The following is a 17388-nucleotide window of genomic DNA, read 5'->3' on the forward strand; positions in this document are numbered from 1 at the left end:
CTCTCCAGCCCTTCCTTCCCTTCTTTTTTGAGACAGGCTCCCTCAGTGTGAAAAACTCTCCCTTTAGATATCACCCAGATTCCTCCTTCACCTCCTTCCTTGACCTGACTTAAAATTGTAGTTTTTCCACATACCCACAGGTCCCAGACTCTTCCCCACAGTACCTCTTCCTCTCTCAAACCAGGGGCTGCTTTCCTGACAACTGAGCTTGGCTCACAGTAGGCGCTAGCAAATGCCTGTGATCCTTGAGAGTGTAACAGAACTGATCAAGCTGCTACTCCCTCAGCTTCTCTCCTAGAGATGCCCTTCCTAGAGGTGATTCCACAGTCTTCAGGTCTAGGGAGCACAGTGGGAGCTTTATGAAAGCTGTGGCCATCCAAGTAGCTGGCGGTGCCCAGACCGTTGGGCGACAGTAGGGGGCAGGATTCCCCAGATCTTCCGCGCTCCTCCTCAGGCGTGGAGTTGCCCTTGCCACGCCCCCTCCGTAGCCTAACCCGCACCCACCTGCCTATCCCTGAGCCCCAATGTCCTGGCCCCCTAAACTACTGTCTCTAGGCCACCCTGGAGGAAGGGCATCGGGTTATCTGGCCTGCAGAGGTCCACCAGGGACGGAGGTGACTCTGCAGTCCGGGCCCCTATCGCTTCCGGGAAGGCCACTGTCGCGGAGGGAGGACAACTAAGAGTCCGAACTCCTCCTCGGGAGATCCAGGACTGAGGAGGTGGCAGAGGCGCCGAGTCAAAGATCAAGAGGGCGTCTTCGCCGGCCTCGGGGTCTAAAGGTCGAGAAGGACACGGTCCCTTTAAGAGAGCGGCCCCGCCCCTTCCTGGCCGGATCCGAATTCCAGGGGGGCGGGGCGGAGCCGGCGCCGGGATGCTGCGAGCTCGGGCGGCGCCTGTGTGCGGCGGCGCGGCCCGGCTCCGGCCCCGCCGGGGCGATGCTCCGCGGGGCGGCGGGGTGAGTCAGGTGAGCGCGGGGACTCCCAGGATCCCTGTCCAGGGTGCCCGAAGGTGGGCCGGGCGGAGCTGGGCCTTCGCTTCTCAGGGCTGTGTGACCTTGACCGACCACGCACCCTCTCTGGACCAGGCCGCGAGCACTGCGGAGGCTCGCGGGGCTCATTCGGAGCCCCGACCTTTCAGGCACCGGCTGGGGGCGGCTTCTCCCAGAAGGCAGGGCCTGGCTGAGCGACCCGACTCTTCCACCCATTGCTCCGCGACCTCTGCCAGCGCCTGCCCTTTCTGCGCCTCAGTTTCCTCATCTGTAGAATGGAGATAGCGTCGCCGCGCAGCCGGTGGCGCGGCGCTTAGCGGACGGGTGAGGGAAAGGCGGGGACTTCGTGAGGGCTTTGGGCTGAGCAGTAGAAACTGCCCCTCTGTGGTCCTGCCTGGGCGAGGCCCCTCTCCTGTCCCTCCCTGCCCACATGTCTTTAAGTGGCATTTCTTCCCCGCGGGTGCCAGCCTGGCCCTAGCCACCCACCCCTCACGAGCCAGACAGCAAACAAACACTAAGACGGTGTAAATTTCATTGAGCGCTTTGGAGCAGGCCATGGCACTGTAGCCACAGGGGCAGACTGCAGAGGGAGAGTCCATGCGGGTCTCCACGGCAATCCTGACCTTTGTCTTCTGCCTACAGTGACTCCACTGGCCCTGGGCATGGCGGACCCAGTGGCGGGCATCGCGGGCTCTGCGGCCAAGAGTGTGCGGCCCTTCAGATCCAGTGAGGCCTACGTGGAAGCCATGAAGGAAGACCTGGCCGATTGGCTCAATGCCTTGTACGGTCTAGGTCTACCCGGTAGTGGTGATGGCTTCCTCACAGGGCTGGCCACAGGCACAACCCTGTGCCAACATGCCAACGCTGTCACCGAGGCTGCCCGGGCTCTGGCTGCTGCCCGCCCAACCCGAGGTGTAGCTTTCCAGGCACAGAGTGTGGCGCCCGGCTCCTTCCTGGCCCGAGACAACGTGGCCACTTTCATCGGCTGGTGCCGGGCCGAGCTGGGGGTGCCAGAAGTGCTCATGTTTGAGACAGAGGACCTGGTGCTGCGCAAGAACGAGAAGAGTGTGGTTTTGTGCCTGCTGGAGGTGGCCCGGCGCGGGGCGCGTCTCGGCCTGCTAGCCCCGAGGCTGGTACAGTTTGAGCAGGAAATTGAGCGGGAACTTCAGGCTACCCCTCAGGTATCCAGCGTCCCTGCGGCTGAAGAGGGCACCACTGAAATTGTCGCTGCATCCGGAGCTCACACGCGCACACCCCGTATGACACCCAATGACCTTCGGAACCTCGATGAGCTGGTGAGTCTTCTGAGACACACACTGGGTGGCCCCTGCCCACCCTCCTCACCTGGGGACCAGATGGCAGAGCTAATGCCCACCCCATCCCTGAGCCTGCCCCACAGAAAGGGTAATACCTATGTTGACTGCCGGGTGTATACCTGGACACAAAAAAAATGGATAAGGCCAGAGAGGCAGCGTTAAACACACAGCCCAGCTGTGTCTGAGCAGATAAAACCCCAGCTTCTGGCATGAGCTCTTCCTTTTGTATTCAGTGAGCAGCAACACAATTCCTGCGTTGCTTCATTTGGAGGACTGACTGGGGCATCTTTTGGCACACGGGTGCTAAGCGCCTGCTGCCCCTGGCTTAGGCTAGGTGTCCACAGTATCTGGGGAGACCTCAGCTCTGGTGCCCAGATGGAAAGCCTAGCCCCGTTATGGCTGCTGCTGGGAACAGGAAATGCTATTGGAGCATAGGAGGTCCAGGCTTCCAGCTCCCTCCTCCTTTCCCAAGACCTAGGTGTCCCTGCCGCCCCCGCAGCCCCCGCAGCTGGATCAAGAGTTTCTTTCTTATCAGGAGCTTAGGACCACGATGTGCCTTTCTAAGAGTCAGGCGCTGGGTGGCTGTGGGCAGAATGGACACCCCGTCCACACCCACCCCCAGCCCGGGCCTGGATCACCCAAGGCCCCACCTGCCCATTCCCTTTGGTGCCTCTGTTGGTAGGGAGGATAGACTTTCCACATAGCCAGCTTGTCACCGCTGCCTCCATTGACATGTGTGCTTGTCAGGCCTTTGTGCCTGTTGGTGCATGCGTGTGTCCCACATGGTACCACTGGTTGGGATGCTCAGATGGGAGCATGGGCCTTCTGTGCTCATCCTGGCCTGGCAGTGGAGGCTCCAAGACTCTCATGGGCTTAAGGCTTCTCAGGGTGTTTCTTCCAGGGGACAGTTCCTGACCTGATTGCAGTCCTATCCTCTGGTTGGCTTCCAGAACTCTCAAGAGTTCTCAGAGCCCCGACAGTGAGCTGGCAAAAGGTCCTGTGTGGGAGGGAGTGGGCACTTCCTCCTGTCCTGCTGCTGCTGTTAAGCCCCAGAAGGAGGGACTTAATCCTTGACCTGTTCTTTGGCCTCAGGTGAGGGAGATCCTGGGTCATTGCACCTGCCCGGACCAGTTCCCCATGATCAAGGTCTCTGAGGGGAAGTACCGAGTAGGAGACTCCAGCTTGCTCATCTTTGTGAGGGTAAGTGGGGACGGAAAGGCCAAGTCCAGCCGCCCAGGGTGTGTCTAGGAGGCCCACGTAACCTGCCCTCTGACCTGCAGGTGCTGAGGAGCCACGTGATGGTTCGCGTGGGTGGCGGTTGGGATACACTGGAGCACTACCTAGACAAGCATGACCCATGCCGCTGCTCGTCTACTGGTAAGTGCCGGGTGCGGGTGTGGGCCACTGGCAGGGAGGGACTGGTTTCTGAGGCCCTGCCGCTCACTTGCAGCATCCATCCCCACAGCCCACCGTCTGCCCCCACAGAGGGCCGGGACTTTCTCCCCACGGAGGGGATCACCCACTCCTAGTCCCCGCCCTGGTAGTCCAGTCCCTGGGAGTGAACGCCGGGGCTCCCGGCCAGAAATGACCCCCATCAGCCTGCGAAGCACAAAGGAGGGGCCTGAGGTCCCGCTCAGGTGAGAAGCTGGAGGGCAGAGAAGCTACCGGGGCTGGTGGGGGAGGGGCGTCCGCTTGGGCGCGGTGACTCACACCCTGGGAAAAGTTCCCGTGCGTGGGGGCGGGCCTGGCTTTCCATCTCCATGGTAACCCAGACAAACCAACAACACAGCTGGGGCGGGCTCCAGGCTGTGGCCCGTCCAACCGAGACTTCGGAAACCTGGGGCGGGGAGTAGCGGCCTCACCCGGGATACTCACTTGTCCCTGGAAGTCCCCTGGCCAAGCCCAAGCCTCACCAGCTCTCTCCACCCGCGCCAGTGATACACATCTCTCTCGCTCCCCGTCTCAGGCCCCGAGATCAGCTGCCCCCTCTCCCCCGCTCCCGCCGCTACTCCGGGGATAGTGACTCCTCCTCAGCCTCCTCGGCCAAGAGCGGCTCCCTGGGTGCCCGCAGCGACGACACGGCCACTAGCTTCAGGAGGGAGCAGCCCAGCCACCGGCTGACCTCTGGCCTCCCCGCCTCCCCGAGACGGCCGCCCACCCCTCGCAGCCAGTCTCGAGACCGGCTGGACCGGGGACGGCCCCGCATGGCCCCGGGAGGCCGAGGCGCTCAGCTTTCGGCCTCAAGCCCCGTGCGTCGCGCCCGTAGCCAGAGCCGCGAGGAACAGGCAGTCTTGATGGTGCGCAGGGACCAAGACGGGCAGCACTCGTGGATAGCCCGGGGCAGGGGTGGCGGGGGACCGGGAGGTTCTGGAAGGAGCACCCCACAGACTCCGCGTGCTCGCAGCCCTGCGGCGCCCCGGCCTTCCCGGGGCCCCAGCCGGAGCCCAGAGCTGGCTGCCACACCCGCCAGCGTTTTCCGCACGCCGCTGCAGCTTGATCCACAGCAGGAGCAGCAGCTGTTCCGGCGACTGGAAGAGGAATTCTTGGCCAATTCCCGAGCCTTGGAGGCTGCGGCCAGCCATACCCCCATGGGACCAGCCCCTGATCCCCCAGCTCCGGACTCTGCTTACTGTTCGTCCAGCTCTTCATCTTCATCACTCAGTGTCCTCGGTGGCAAGTGTGGCCAACCCGGGGAATCAGGCCGCACAGCCAATGGGCTGCCCACACCCCGCAGCCAAGCTCTGTCCAGCTCCTCTGATGAAGGCAGCCCCTGCCTTGCTGTAGGGGGGGCAGTGGATACAACCAGTTCTCTAACTGGCCCAGCACCGCCTCTGACCTTGGCAAGGGGGCGGATGGACACACAACCAGACCGTAAACCCTCACGCATCCCCACACCTCGGGGACCCCGCCGCCCATCAGGACCCATGGAGCTTGGGGCTTGGCATTCCCTGCAGTCGGTCACCCCAAGGACCCAACCAGATTCTTGAATGTGATGAACCGGCTCAGCTGCACCCATACCCCATTCCATTTTCTTTGTGGCCTTAACCTACCCTCTGCATCAGGGTCCCCCCTTCCACCTCTTGAGCACCAGACCTCATGGGACCAGACCCCAAGGGACCACATGGCACAATGGGACACCTGTTGTACATTCCGGTTTCAGGGATGAGTGTTGCTATTTAATTACTAATATTATTGAATGCCTTAGAGGATACTGGGTCAGCCTGGTGTCCTGAGGACCTGTGGTCCAGTAAACAGAACCTCTGACAGTAAAGTTTTGCTCCAGCTCCTGTTCTTTGGGGGACTGAGACTTCATTATATGTTGGGATTCTAGAGTTAACTGCCTCGAGGCCAAACCTCAGGCCAAACCTGCCTGTTCGAGCAGAACAAGAACCCTTAAATTGTGCGTTTAAATTGTTTTTTATTACCTGGTAAGGCATGACTTAAAAAGTAGTCCAACACTGGAGAGGCAGAGGCAGGTGGATCTTTGTAGTTCGATGCCAGTCAGGCCTGTGTTGTGAGACCCTGTCTCAAAAAGCCAAAACCAGAAGGTATTTCCAGTAAAGCGCCAAGAGCTATACGAATGCTTCCAGCCATGTTCATATTCAAGTCCTTTCCATCAGTGATTGTGACCCAATAAGGTCTCAGATAAAATTGGTCTTGTTGAATGATTGGGAGTTGGCTGGGTCCAATCAAGTTCAAAGAAAAGCCTGTCGGCTAGGAAACTGGGTGGGAGCCTGCTTTTATGAGATTTTCCTGTCCATTCCAGTCACATGAGGCTGCAGCGCGCTGGATGCAGCGCCCCCTGCAGTCGTAGGGCCGGATGCGCAGGACGTGTGCGCACTAGAGCACAACGCAGAAGCTCTCGGAAGAGACGCAGCACGTGCCAATTGTATTTGGCTGAGCACTCGAGGTAGCCGCAGCGCCAGCCCCTGCGTACTAGAGTGGCCAGTGCACGACGAGGTCCGAAGCGCAGCCGCTGACGGTCCCGCTTGTTGCCTACCACGAGGATGGGGGCCTCTGGAGCGCCTGCCGGCCTGGAGGCCGGATGGATATGAGAGACGCGGTGCTGGAGACTCCGTGGCCAGAGGAACCCTCCCCATTGTACAAATGCAGGCGGGTCCCTTCCTACTGCCAGAGACCCCCGGGGTATGCCAAAGACCTCATACAGCAGGAGACCTCGTGGGCACAAAGTATGATCCAAAAACACCCAAACCAGAACTACCCACTCCCCTAAGCAGACCTCCACCGCCAGCCAAGCCCTCACCTGTTTTCTGCTATGCGCTGCCTCAGGGCTTTCACATAATCGAAACTGTCGGGGCTGCAGATGTCGTAAACCAGCACAAAGGCGTCTGTGTCCTGCAAGCTCCATTCTTTAGGGTCTGGCCACTCCTGGGGGTAGAGACTGAGGTTTACAGCTGGACGTACTCCAAAACCCCAAGGTTCCTCCTCAGATCCCATCACCTCCCAAACTCTGTATGCACCGTCCCTCAGTCTAGATTTCCCAGGCATGCCTGGATCTTGTCAGTCCCGAACTCTCCCTCCGTCCTGGACCTCCTGTCAAACTACTATCCTCCCTACCTATACAACTACTGCTGCCTCTAATTGCCAGGTGCGGACCCCGAAATCGGCCTTCCACCAGCCAGCAGATGGTTCCTGTGACTGTCCCGGTGCAGCTGGACAGGTGAAGCCTCTGGCCTAAGCACCTGCTGCTCTTTCCCTTTGCAATATTCTTACGGCTTCTTTTATCCATTTAGCCTCCCAGGTGTTGCTCAACTGCCAACCCCTCTGGGAAGTCTTCAAAGGCATCCAGCGCCAAAGACTAGAAGCCTGTCTGGGACTTTGCACAAATCACTGAGTTTTTGATCCAGGACACAGGAATGAGCGAGCGCTGGCCCCCTCTAGAAAAGATGCTCCTGTATCTATGTCTGGCTCAGTCTATCACAGTGGCTCAGCTCAGACAGTACTGTGCCACACGCCACCAGCCCAGACAGGCAAGAAAGACACCAGAACTCACGGTGACAAGAAACAGCCACAGGGTGCCTCTAGGCTAGTGCAGGAGGCTCCCATGCGGTACAGCAAGACATACTCTTCAATTCCGTGACACGCTGGGGCGCCCTGACAGTCCACGTGGACATGCACGTGGGCACCAAGCACACACACACACACACACACACACCCCTGGCCACCTTCGAACCGCTACCTCGAGACTTCTGGGGCTTGAGCTAGGGCCAGCGACGTCACCATCGCGGATACTCAGGTCGTAGACAGCGCCGTCGAGCAGCACGGCGGGCCGGTAGAGGCGAGGACCATCTGTGGGCCGGTGGCGCTCGGGATAGTCACCGAACAGGAACTGGCGGATGATGGCAGTCTTGCCCACTCCCGGAGCACCCAGAACAGCCACACGCAGGCTGCCGCCCATGGCTGGCCCGCGCCCCCGCGCTCGGTGCCGGGGAGCTTCATGAGCCGGCACCGCGCCGTGCGCGCCCTGCCGAAGACACCCGCGTCGCGCCGCCTGCAGCACCTGGGCAGTAAGAGGCCAGGCCCGAGGACCGAGCGGGCAGACGAACCCGCAGCCCCGCTGGGAAAGCGCACCCCGCGCAGCGCAGACCCTCCCCGCCCGCAGCTCTGTCCTCTCCGCTCCGGCGCCGGGAGCCGCCGCCCCAGCCGGCCGCGCGGGCGAGCAAGCGAGCAGGTCCTCTCGGAGGCGGCGATGAGGTAACCGCCCGCCCCGCCCCTCCCGGGGAGGGTCAGGGCTCAGTGACTGCCGCCCCGTTGGTGCCTAGTCCCCCGGGTGGCAGCGTGCTCCCGTCAACCGTTCCAAAACAGAAGCCCCTAGGCGCCGCCTTCCCGCTCCTCCAACACCGCTATCTGCAACCTGGCTGTTGGCCAAGCCCAGGCCCTGGGAATCAGGCCACCTGAGGTCAGACCCGGCCTCGGGCTGAGTGACCTTGGACCAATCTCCTGGATCTCTGTCCCTGCAAGCGGCGTAGACCCGTGGCTTCAAGGCTTCCTCCTATTTCCTGAGACCCTAAATGCCAGGTCCTTTTCTGAGTTTTACCCTGGGTCATCTTTGAACCTGAAACTTTAACCTGGTATTCTTAGTTTAGGGAGGAGGAAACTGAGGCTGGAGAGAGGCGTCTCCAAGTAAGAACAGCGGAGCCCTGGTCCGAACCTGCGTCTCCTCTGAGACCCTTCCACCTTCATTACACCCACAAGGGCAAATGACCAGAGGAACAGGGTTTCAAAGGACTAACCTGGTGGGGGCGGGGGGACAGAAGGGTTTGAGCCCACACACAAATCTCTGCTCAGAAGCTCAGCCCCAAACCACTGCCTCAAGAGATTGGAGGTGCAGAAACAGATCCAGATCCACGGGTCACTGCATAGAGTCCCTCACAGGGAGACATCATACCATCCGAACTGGTAGGGTCCAGTTCCCCCCTCCGTGGGCAAGCGTCAAAGCTCCTCCGACAGTTTGGAAAGTCTGGGTTTGTCCAGCCTCCATCTGGCTCTGCCATCTTCACACATTAGGAAGAACTTCCAAGCCTCTGCCCTCCACCCAGATAATGCAAAATGCAGATCCGTGACCTCCCACTAACCAAGGTGGTTATTCAGTCACCTATCCAACAAGTACTTCAAGTCTAGCCGGAAGGCTCTAGAAGTACTAGAACTAGCTCTAAAGGCCTAAAGGCATTGACCCGCACACCCACTAGCGGAAGAAAGGGCGGGAGAAACTAACCTGTGAAGGGGGAGGAGACAGACCCTCCCACAGGAAGCAGGTGTCAGCTGCCAGGGGTAGTGCTTGGAGGCTGGATTTTCTTCCTGTCCCAGAGCGAACCTGGGCCTGGTCTGGCTCCTTCCCGCTTCAGCCGCTAGGGACTGTATGGCGGCGATATTCTAGGCCTTTACATTCAGACTAGCGACAGCTGGCTCCCCCCCCCCTTCCCCTTCTTGCTGAGTTTCCCTAGAATGACTCCTCTTCCGTTTAAAGGTTTTCAGACTTCTGAGTTTTACGAGCTGCTTCCAGAAACAAAGAAGTGAGTACATAAATTTTCTTCCTCTTACCACACAGCAAGGAGCAGGGCAGACAACAGGCTGGTCTTTGGGGTTGTGTGTGCCTTAGGGCCCAGCTCTGGAGTTCTCTAAAACTAAAAGATTCCTTTTTTTTTTTTTTTTTTTTTTTTTTGGCTGAGTGCACAAGGCTGGGCTTCCTCGGGAGTCGCAAGCAACACTGTGGGTGGGGCAACTCTGGCCCCCAGTGAGACTGTGAAGCCTGTGTTTATCTGTTTTGCTTTTCGAGACAGGGTTCCTCTTTGTAGCTTTGGAGCCTGTCCTGGAACTAGCTCTTGTAGACCAGGCTGGCCTCGATCTCACAGAGATCCGCCTGCCTCTGCCTTCCGAGGGCTGGGATTAAAGGCATGTGCAACCATCGCCCAGATGTCTGTTTTTGAAAAGACACCTGGCTGGCCTCAAAATTTTAATCCTGCACCAGTCTTTTGAGCTCTGGGGTTACATGTGCAGCACTATACCTGGCCTGCGTGTTTTTAGAACCGTGGAAGATGCTATCCTTGGGACGGCCCCCAGGACCCCACAAATCCCTTGCACACCAGAGTTACCAACAGCAGTTCACACTTACCCAGGCTGGGAGGCCCTTCCCCCTTCTCTTTCCCAGTTTGCTGCCCTCGCCTCTCAGTCGGGCAACAGTGTGAAGGCCACGCTCTGTTTTTTGGTTTTGTTTTTTAAGGCATATCTTCAGATCTATTCTATTGACCTGCACACATATGATTTCTTTCTGGGGAGCCCGGTTCCAGTCTTTCCCTGGGGTTCAGCCTGCATCAGCTTCAGGGGACTTTGACCTGGGCTATCCCAGGCCACATCACTGTTCTGCCTACAATCATGACACCACAGCAGCCGTCCCAGCACGTACTCACCTCCCTGAGCGTTAAATGGGGTCCCCTGCTGCTCAGACACCAGGCACTATGTCATCATCCACAGTGGCCTCACCCTCCTGCAGGGGAAATGGGGTTTCCCCATCATCAGGCAAAGAGCCAGCTCGGGTGCTGAGGGGAGCCCTCAGCAGGCAGATCTTCCTCCCAGAGCTATGTCAGAGCCTCAGTTCCCACCTCTCTCAAAGGGACGGTAACCCCGCTGATGGTGGTCGCACACATGGGCAACCCCAGAACACAAGGAACTGTATAGCAAGACCCTGTCTCAAAATAAATATTTAGGAAAATAAGTTTAAACTATTAAAATTCCTAGTCCAGACCTCATAGAGTTGTGGGACACAATGAGATTAGGGAATGAAAATCTGTACAGAGAAAACAATTCCATCTCGTATGTAAAGATGTGGCCGTGGGATGCTGTGTGTCTACATGGTAAGCAGGCACACATGTTTTTCCGTTCTGTCAGTTGTGAGGACCTACGTGGCACCCTGAGTAGTAATGAGCACATTCAGACCCAGGGCTTGGTTCCGTACTCTGTGTTCAATGACAGGAACCAGGCTCTTTGAGAAATGGCCTGCTGTAAGGTTGGGACAGGACAAACACAGCCCAGAATAGCCTAGGCAGTCAGGAAAAAAAGGAAATGCCAAAACAAATAAATTAGCACAAGGATGGTGTGTCAAAGGGGCAGGGTAGGACAGGAAAGGGCTCCTGGGGCCTGGAACCCTCCCAGCAGCGGTCCAGTGATGTGGCCGGCTTGCTCAGGTTAGAGGCATTCGTGAGCTGAGCACACAGGAGCCTGAGGCTGAGGATGCTGAGTTTGAGGCCTGTCTAGGCTGGATAGCAAGAACAAAACAAGGTCTGGAAGGGCGGCTCAGTCAGCGAAGTGCTTGCAGGCTGAGGACCTGAGCTGCCATGCCCAGCCCCCACATCAAAAGCTGGATGAAGCAATGGAAGTACTTTCACACATGTGCGTGCTGACCCCCTACACACAAATGAACACGTACACACAAATATGTAACAACTAGAAAACAAACACAAAAACTGATCCGTAAGTCCAACCTGATAAAAATGATTGAATATGCAAACAATCCCAAGAGAATAAACTTACTTTTCTCTCAGAAGACTTTCAAAGATTGTATGTACCCTGCCCCCCCCCCCCCCCCCCCGTGTTTTGTCTCCCAGAGCACTGGGTCGGTGACTTGTTTCCAGAGAGAAGAATCTGGGGGCCTAGGGCTGGAGGTGACTCGGTGGCATAGCACTTGCCTAGCCTGGTTCTGGCTGCATCCCCAGCTCTGGGAGGATAAAGGAAAAATCAGAAAGAAGCTGAGCATAGTGGTGACTCAGACCTCCATCCAGCACCAGGGAGGCTGCAGGAAGAGGATGCCAGTTCAGGCCGCAGCTGCCCTGTGCAGAGAGTTGGGGGTGGGGAAGGAAGGAAGGAAAGAAGCAAAATCAAGGCAGCTAGATTTCTGGCCCAGCATGTGTAAGGTTCCTGTTTAATCCCCAGCGTGGTAGAAATGTATAAACAACGTTTATTTAGTTATTATTTTGTTGGTTTGTTTGAGGCCAAAGTGTCGTGTAACCTCCTGAAGCCAGAAATCAATACATGTGCTAGAATATTCAAGAAGCATTGTTTTCTTTCTTTTGAGACCAGGTCTCATTGTATAACGTTGGCTGGCCTGGTACTCTGTAGACCAGGCTGGCCTTGAACTTCTGGAATCATTCTGCCATCTGAATTCTGGAATAACCAGATGTGTCCCTGTGACCCGGCCTTTACCAAGCACCATCTGTCTGTTTACCTTTCCTGCGCTGTGTGAGTGCTATACACACATGCATGCTAGCACAAGCCTCCTGTGTGTGCACTGAGGCCAGAGGATGGCTCAGAGGTTAAGAGCATTGCCTGCTCTTCCAAAGGTCTTGAGTTCAATTCCCGGGCAACAACATGGTGGCTCATAGCCATCTATAGTGAGATCTGGTGCTCTCTTCTGGCCAGCAAGCGTACAGACAGACAGAACACTGTATACATAATAAATAAATAAATAAATAGATATTTTTTAAAAAAATATTTTATTATTTTTAATTTAAAAAATGTATGTGTGCAGCCAAGCATGGTGGTGCATGCCTTTAGTCCCAGCACTCAGGAAGCAGAGGAAGGTGGATCTCTGTGAGTGCCGGGGGTCAGCCTGGTCTACACAAGGAGAACCTGTCTAAAAAGAAAAACAATGAAACTAACACAACCAGTGTATGTATGTGTGAGTGTGTGTGCGCATGTGTGCACGTGTGTGTGTATGTGTGTGTATGAGTGTGTGTGTGCGCTTGTGGTGGAGATCACAGCCAGGGCCTTGTACAGCCTACATAAGTTCCTTACCACTTGGCTATACTCAACCCCTCTGTGTTAACTGAGATCATTATAAGGACGCCAAGGATCTAAAAGCAATGTCAACACTTGATGAAATCTAAATAGAAATACTATTTGTCTCCCAACACTAGCCAGTTCTGAAGCTCAAGCGGGACATAGAGGGTGCTGTCTTGTGTATGTGTGTTTTGGGGGTTTGTATTTTGTTATTTTTGTTTCTTCTTTTCTTCTTCTTCTTCTTCTTCTTCTTCTTCTTCTTCTTCTTCTTCTTCTTCTTCTTCTTCTTTTCTTCTTCTCCTCCTCCTCCTCCTCCTCCTCCTTCTCCTCCTCCTCCTCGTCCTTCTCCTTCTTCTTCTTCGAGGCAGGATCTCACTCTGTAGACCAAGATGGCCTGGAACTCACAGAACTCACAGAGTTCTGCCTGTTTCTGCCTCCTGAGTGCTGGGTTAATTTGAACTCTGGTAGGCACACTTTGGAAAGAAAGTACTGAAATTTCCTGGTACAGGATGGAGTCCAGAAAGACATCCAAGTATATGTAGAAGTTCAATATATGATAAAAAATGTGTTGCAGATCTGTGGGGAAAGATGAATATTCATTACGTGGTGTGGAGGCGACTAGGGGACCGTGAGGGGGAGGGGAAGTTGGAGCCCTACTTCATTCCTACACACGGCCAGATGGAGTGGGAGCGAAATTCAAACACGCCAGACAAGTACTAGAAAGAAATACAAGAACGTTACATAAAACCCAGAGATGGTGGAGAGCACTGGCTGCTTTTGCAGAGGATCCAAGCACTGTTCCCAGAGTTGTGTGCACGTGTGCGTGCACGCACACACACACACACACACACGAGGAAAAAGGAAGAAAGAAAATACAATATTGACATGGAAGAGAAAACAAGAGTAACAAAATGCGGAGAAATGAAGACAAATCACTAAAAAGTAACCAACAACCACACAGAAAACAGGCAAAAGGCGTGAGCCAGCGCCCAAAACTGGGGGAGTGCCTAGAAACGCATGAATGCAGGCCCACTTAAAATTCAATATTGGGGCTGCAGAGATGGCTCAGGGGCCAAGAGCACTTGTTGTTCTTGCAGAGGAACCAGATTCTGTTCCCAGCACCCACATGGGGCTCACAACCATCTGTAACTCCAGCTCCCTCTTCAGACCTTTGAAGCACCCACGTAGTGCACATATATACATGCAGAAAAACACTTACAACATAGAGAAAGGTAAGTAAATCTAAACGAAGATTTTAAACACAGGATTGCTGGTTGTGCTAGCATGCACCTGGAGTCTTAGCACTTGGCATGTGGAGGCAGGAGGATCCTCAGCTACATATGGACCTTGAGGCTAGCCTGGGCTGTATAAGTCCCCATCTCCCTAAGAAGAAAACAAGGGCTGATTAGTTGGTCGAAAAGGTAACCTGCTCCAAGCCTCCAGACCTGAGTTCCACCCCCACATGGTAGAAGAGAAACCACTTCTGAAAGTTGTCCTCTGCCCTCTACACCCGCGCCGTGGCACACACGGAGGTCGCCCTCTGCCCTCCACACCCATGCCGTGGCACACAAAAGTAATAGAAAAAGTTTAATCCAGATGAATCAGACAAGTAACTAAATGAAAACAGACACCGGCCAGTTTGTTGTAGGGATGTGGGAAGCTGGCACCTGACCATTTAGCTATAGCTGTCAGAATTACCAACATACCTATCTGTGACCCAGACATTCCTGTCGGTGGAGCTGATCTGCCTGTGCACACGAGGAACAAGGTGTCTCGGCAGATAAGCTCTGACAGTTTATCTTGGTTGGCAGCTTGACTGGATCTGGGATCAGCTGAGAGGCCAGCCGCTGGGCACACCTGTGAGGGCTTTCTCGATTAAATCAATTGAATTGGGAAGACCTCCTAAACGCGGGTGCCGCCTCCCAGCAGTGGCCCAGCTGTATTGGGGTGAGAGCTTTCACATTTTGCCTGCTTGCTTATGCCTCTTGCTGGCAAACAGAGACACAGCGGTCTGTTGGCGCCATCAGAGCCCGGCTTCCTCAAATTTCTATGTGGACCGAAAACTAGCGGTTCTCCAGGAATCCCCTAGGCTGTTAGCACCAGGCTGGATGGCCAGAAATTGTTTTATTTTATGTGTGGGTGTGGGTGTTTTGTCTGTGCACCTCATTAGTGCCTGGTGACCACAGAGATCAGAGAGGGCACCAGGTCCCCTTGAACTAGTCTTACAGAAGGTTGTGAGCTGCCATGTGGGTGCTGGGAATCAAACCCGGGTCCTCTGCATGAGCAACCAGCGCTCTTAACTGATGAGTCACCTCTCCAGCCCCTAAATCCTGTTAATATATATTAATTCTTTTTCTTTTTTCTCTTAACTTTTTTTTTTTTTTCCTCGAGACAGGGTTTCTCTCTGTAGCCCTGGCTATTCTGAAACTCTCTCTGTAGGCCAGGCTGGCCTCGGACTCACAGGTCTCTGCCTGCCTCTCCGCTCCTGAGTGCTGGGGTTGAAGGTGTGTGCCGCCACCACCCTGCACTAATATATATTAATTCTATCAGTTGTTTCTCTATAAAATGTCTGACTAATAGTACTGGTGACACCATGCCAAGTTCATTTGAATCACCCAGGGCTGGTGCTAACTGGATCCTCTTCCCCGAGTGGAAAGCACGCTGTCTGGAGTGGCACAGGCACGTCTCTGTGTCATCTCAGTGACAGGAAAACAGGGGGAGTGCAGTGTGGGGCAGGGCATGGTTGTAGATTATTAGCTGAAGATGTGTCACGTCTGCTCATGCTGTGGGACATTTGTCTCATGATGCAAAGATGGGTTGCATTCTTTTATGTTGTGTTTGTTTAACTCTGTGAAGCTGTGCTGCTTTACCTCTCTACAACACCTGATGGTCTAATACAGAGCTGGACGGCCAATAGCAAGGCAGGAGAAAGGACAGGCAGGGCTGGCAGGCAGAGAGGATAACTAGGAGGAGAAATAAAAAGATAGAGTAGCAAGAAAAGGAAAATGAGGTGAGGCCATCAGGGGTCAGCCACCCAGCTACACAGCCAGGCACAGAGGAGGAAGGAAAGAAAGTTGTACAGAAACAGAGAAAGATAAAAGCCCAGAGGCAAAAGGTAGACGGGATAATTTAAATTAAGAAAAGCTGGCTAGAAACAAGTCAAGCTAAGGCCGGGTATTCATAAGAAACAATAAGCCTCTGTGTGATTTATTTGGGAGCTGGGTGGTGCCCCCCCCACAAAGAGTAAAGAGCCAAAAGAGTAAAATAAACGCCAGCAGTGTGCTCCATTTGTTGTATATGACTGACCTCTGGGCCGAGCAACCGCCACCTCAGGGAGTTCAGCTGTGCCCTTTGCAAAAGGGTCATCCCAGCTGGGCTTGCTGGCTGTTTGCAGCCCCAGGGAGGAGTGGCCAGGAGACCCTCCCTGAGTATCCAGGTGCAGGGGGGAGGGCGTGGTCAGGAGACCCTCCCTGAGTATTCAGGTGCAGCGCCACCGTAGGGGCGTGGTAAGGAGACCCTGAGTATCCAGATGCCCTTCGCCACCAGTTGGTTGCAACTCTTCCTTTGCACGTGGACAGGAGAGTATTGGTGGGGGAGCACGGGGGACGTCTCCATCCGTGCAGCTATGGGAAAGCAAAGACCGCCAGTGTGGCACCCCTGCCAGGTGACCCATCACCTCTGCTCTGCAGATAAATAAATATTCCTGCTCTGCAGGAATAAACTTAGTTTCCCCCAGACTGAACTGCGGTGGAACTGTGCCTCACTTGGTTTGCCATGGAATCTTGGGAGGAGGGGTCGGTGTTCTTTCCCTCATCCAAGGAATTTTAGCAACACAATTTGTATGTAATATAGGAAAATCAAGCCAGGCATGGTCACACATTCCTTTAATTCCAGCATTTGGAAGGCAAGAGTCAGGCAGTCTCTGAGTTCAAGGCAGCATGTATGTAAAGAGTTCCAGTCTATTCAGAGAAACACAGTGAGACCCTGCCTCAAAAGAGGAAAGAAAGCCAGGTGTGGTGTGTACACCTTTAATCTCAACACGAGAGAGAGAGAGAGAGAGAGAGAGAGAGAGAGAGAGAGAGAGAGAGACTGGCAGATATCCTTGATTGAGTTTGAGGATAGCCTGGTCTACATAGTGAGCTCCAAGGCAGCCAAGGCTGTATAGTAAGAGCCCGTTTCAAAAAAGCTAAAAGAAAAAAAAATATTAGATCCTAGATAACCATATTTGTTTCCTTTGGGAGAGAGGAGTGCTGTAATGAAACCCAGGGTGTCGTGCACTCCAGCACACTAGTCTGCTTAGCCTCGGCTAGCCCAACCACAGTTTCAGATGGAAACCTCATACTCCCTCCATTGCAGGTGCCTGGAGTGAGGCCCCAGGCCGGTATTGTGCCAGTGGTCGTGGGAGTATGTGGCAGGGTGTGGCTGCGGCATCACCGGGACTCACAGAAGACAAGAACATCCCTCATGGTTATCCACTGACAGGGACTGCCCAGAAATCCTGAGGCGGGTCAATCTTCATGCACAGGGAATGAGTTCCAGAAATTACCATCAAATGGAAGTAGCAACAAGAATGAAGATTTATATGTCCCATTTAGAGCTCAGAGCTGAGCACTTAACAGCCATTGTTCCCAGCACCTCGAGCAGCAATGAATCTGCAGTAATTGCTGTTTGCTGTAAAAAAAAAAAATCAAAAACAAAACAAAAACCCAAAACAAACAAACAAACAAACAAAAACAAGCTTCTCTGATCAAGGTAGAAGGCTGCACAAGTATTTAGGAGTTAGTTTGACAA

General features: G+C 54.8%; 2 protein-coding genes across 9 annotated transcripts; one reads left to right on the forward strand and one right to left on the reverse strand.

The window, feature by feature from the left end:
* Positions 1 to 808: 808 nt before the first annotated feature.
* Positions 809 to 5575, forward strand: Gas2l1 (growth arrest specific 2 like 1). 6 transcript variants are annotated; one of them, XM_085692076.2, is made up of 8 exons: positions 879 to 964; positions 1085 to 1312; positions 1631 to 2283; positions 3206 to 3298; positions 3397 to 3504; positions 3585 to 3681; positions 3755 to 3941; positions 4271 to 5575. In XM_085692076.2, the coding sequence occupies exons 3-8, from the start codon at positions 1651 to 1653 to the stop codon at positions 5289 to 5291; spliced, it is 2139 nt and encodes a 712-aa protein (XP_085548202.1). In that variant the 5' UTR covers positions 879 to 964; positions 1085 to 1312; positions 1631 to 1650; the 3' UTR covers positions 5292 to 5575. The 6 variants fall into 6 exon arrangements, with proteins under 6 accessions (XP_085548201.1, XP_085548203.1, XP_085548204.1 ...); XM_085692075.1 differs by lacking the exon at positions 1085 to 1312 and having other exon boundaries at positions 809 to 964; XM_085692077.2 differs by lacking the exon at positions 1085 to 1312 and having other exon boundaries at positions 810 to 964; positions 3770 to 3941.
* A 127-nt stretch (positions 5576 to 5702) lies between these two features.
* Rasl10a (RAS like family 10 member A) lies at positions 5703 to 9428 on the reverse strand. 3 transcript variants are annotated; one of them, XM_085692090.2, is made up of 4 exons: positions 9041 to 9428; positions 7505 to 7789; positions 6569 to 6693; positions 5703 to 6338 (listed from the first exon to the last, which is right to left on the reverse strand). In XM_085692090.2, the coding sequence occupies exons 2-4, from the start codon at positions 7721 to 7723 to the stop codon at positions 6071 to 6073; spliced, it is 612 nt and encodes a 203-aa protein (XP_085548216.1). In that variant the 5' UTR covers positions 7724 to 7789; positions 9041 to 9428; the 3' UTR covers positions 5703 to 6070. The 3 variants fall into 3 exon arrangements, with proteins under 3 accessions (XP_085548216.1, XP_085548215.1, XP_087765260.1); XM_085692089.2 differs by lacking the exon at positions 9041 to 9428 and adding an exon at positions 8714 to 9024 and having other exon boundaries at positions 5703 to 6300; XM_087909134.1 differs by lacking the exon at positions 9041 to 9428 and having other exon boundaries at positions 7505 to 9021.
* Positions 9429 to 17388: the final 7960 nt, after the last annotated feature.

The sequence above is a fragment of the Myodes glareolus genome, chromosome 8 (genome assembly GCF_982192425.1).
Source record: "Myodes glareolus chromosome 8, mMyoGla1.1, whole genome shotgun sequence".
In the NCBI taxonomy this organism is placed as follows: domain Eukaryota; kingdom Metazoa; phylum Chordata; class Mammalia; order Rodentia; family Cricetidae; genus Myodes; species Myodes glareolus.

Excerpts from the sequence above, each read along its gene's own strand:
- Rasl10a (XM_085692089.2), bottom strand. The coding sequence starts at position 8,806 with ATGGAGGCTGGACAAACCCAGACTTTCCAAACTGTCGGAGGAGCTTTG. Across the intron at positions 7,790-8,713 it reads GGACCCTACCAGTTCGGATG|GGCGCGCACGGCGCGGTGCC; the intron begins GTATGATGTCTC and ends TGTCTTCGGCAG. Across the intron at positions 6,301-6,568 it reads CAGCGCATAGCAGAAAACAG|GCAACAAGCGGGACCGTCAG; the intron begins GTGAGGGCTTGG and ends TCCTCGTGGTAG.
- Gas2l1 (XM_085692075.1), top strand. The coding sequence starts at position 1,651 with ATGGCGGACCCAGTGGCGGGCATCGCGGGCTCTGCGGCCAAGAGTGTG. Across the intron at positions 2,284-3,205 it reads TTCGGAACCTCGATGAGCTG|GGGACAGTTCCTGACCTGAT; the intron begins GTGAGTCTTCTG and ends TGTTTCTTCCAG. Across the intron at positions 3,505-3,584 it reads GCTTGCTCATCTTTGTGAGG|GTGCTGAGGAGCCACGTGAT; the intron begins GTAAGTGGGGAC and ends TCTGACCTGCAG.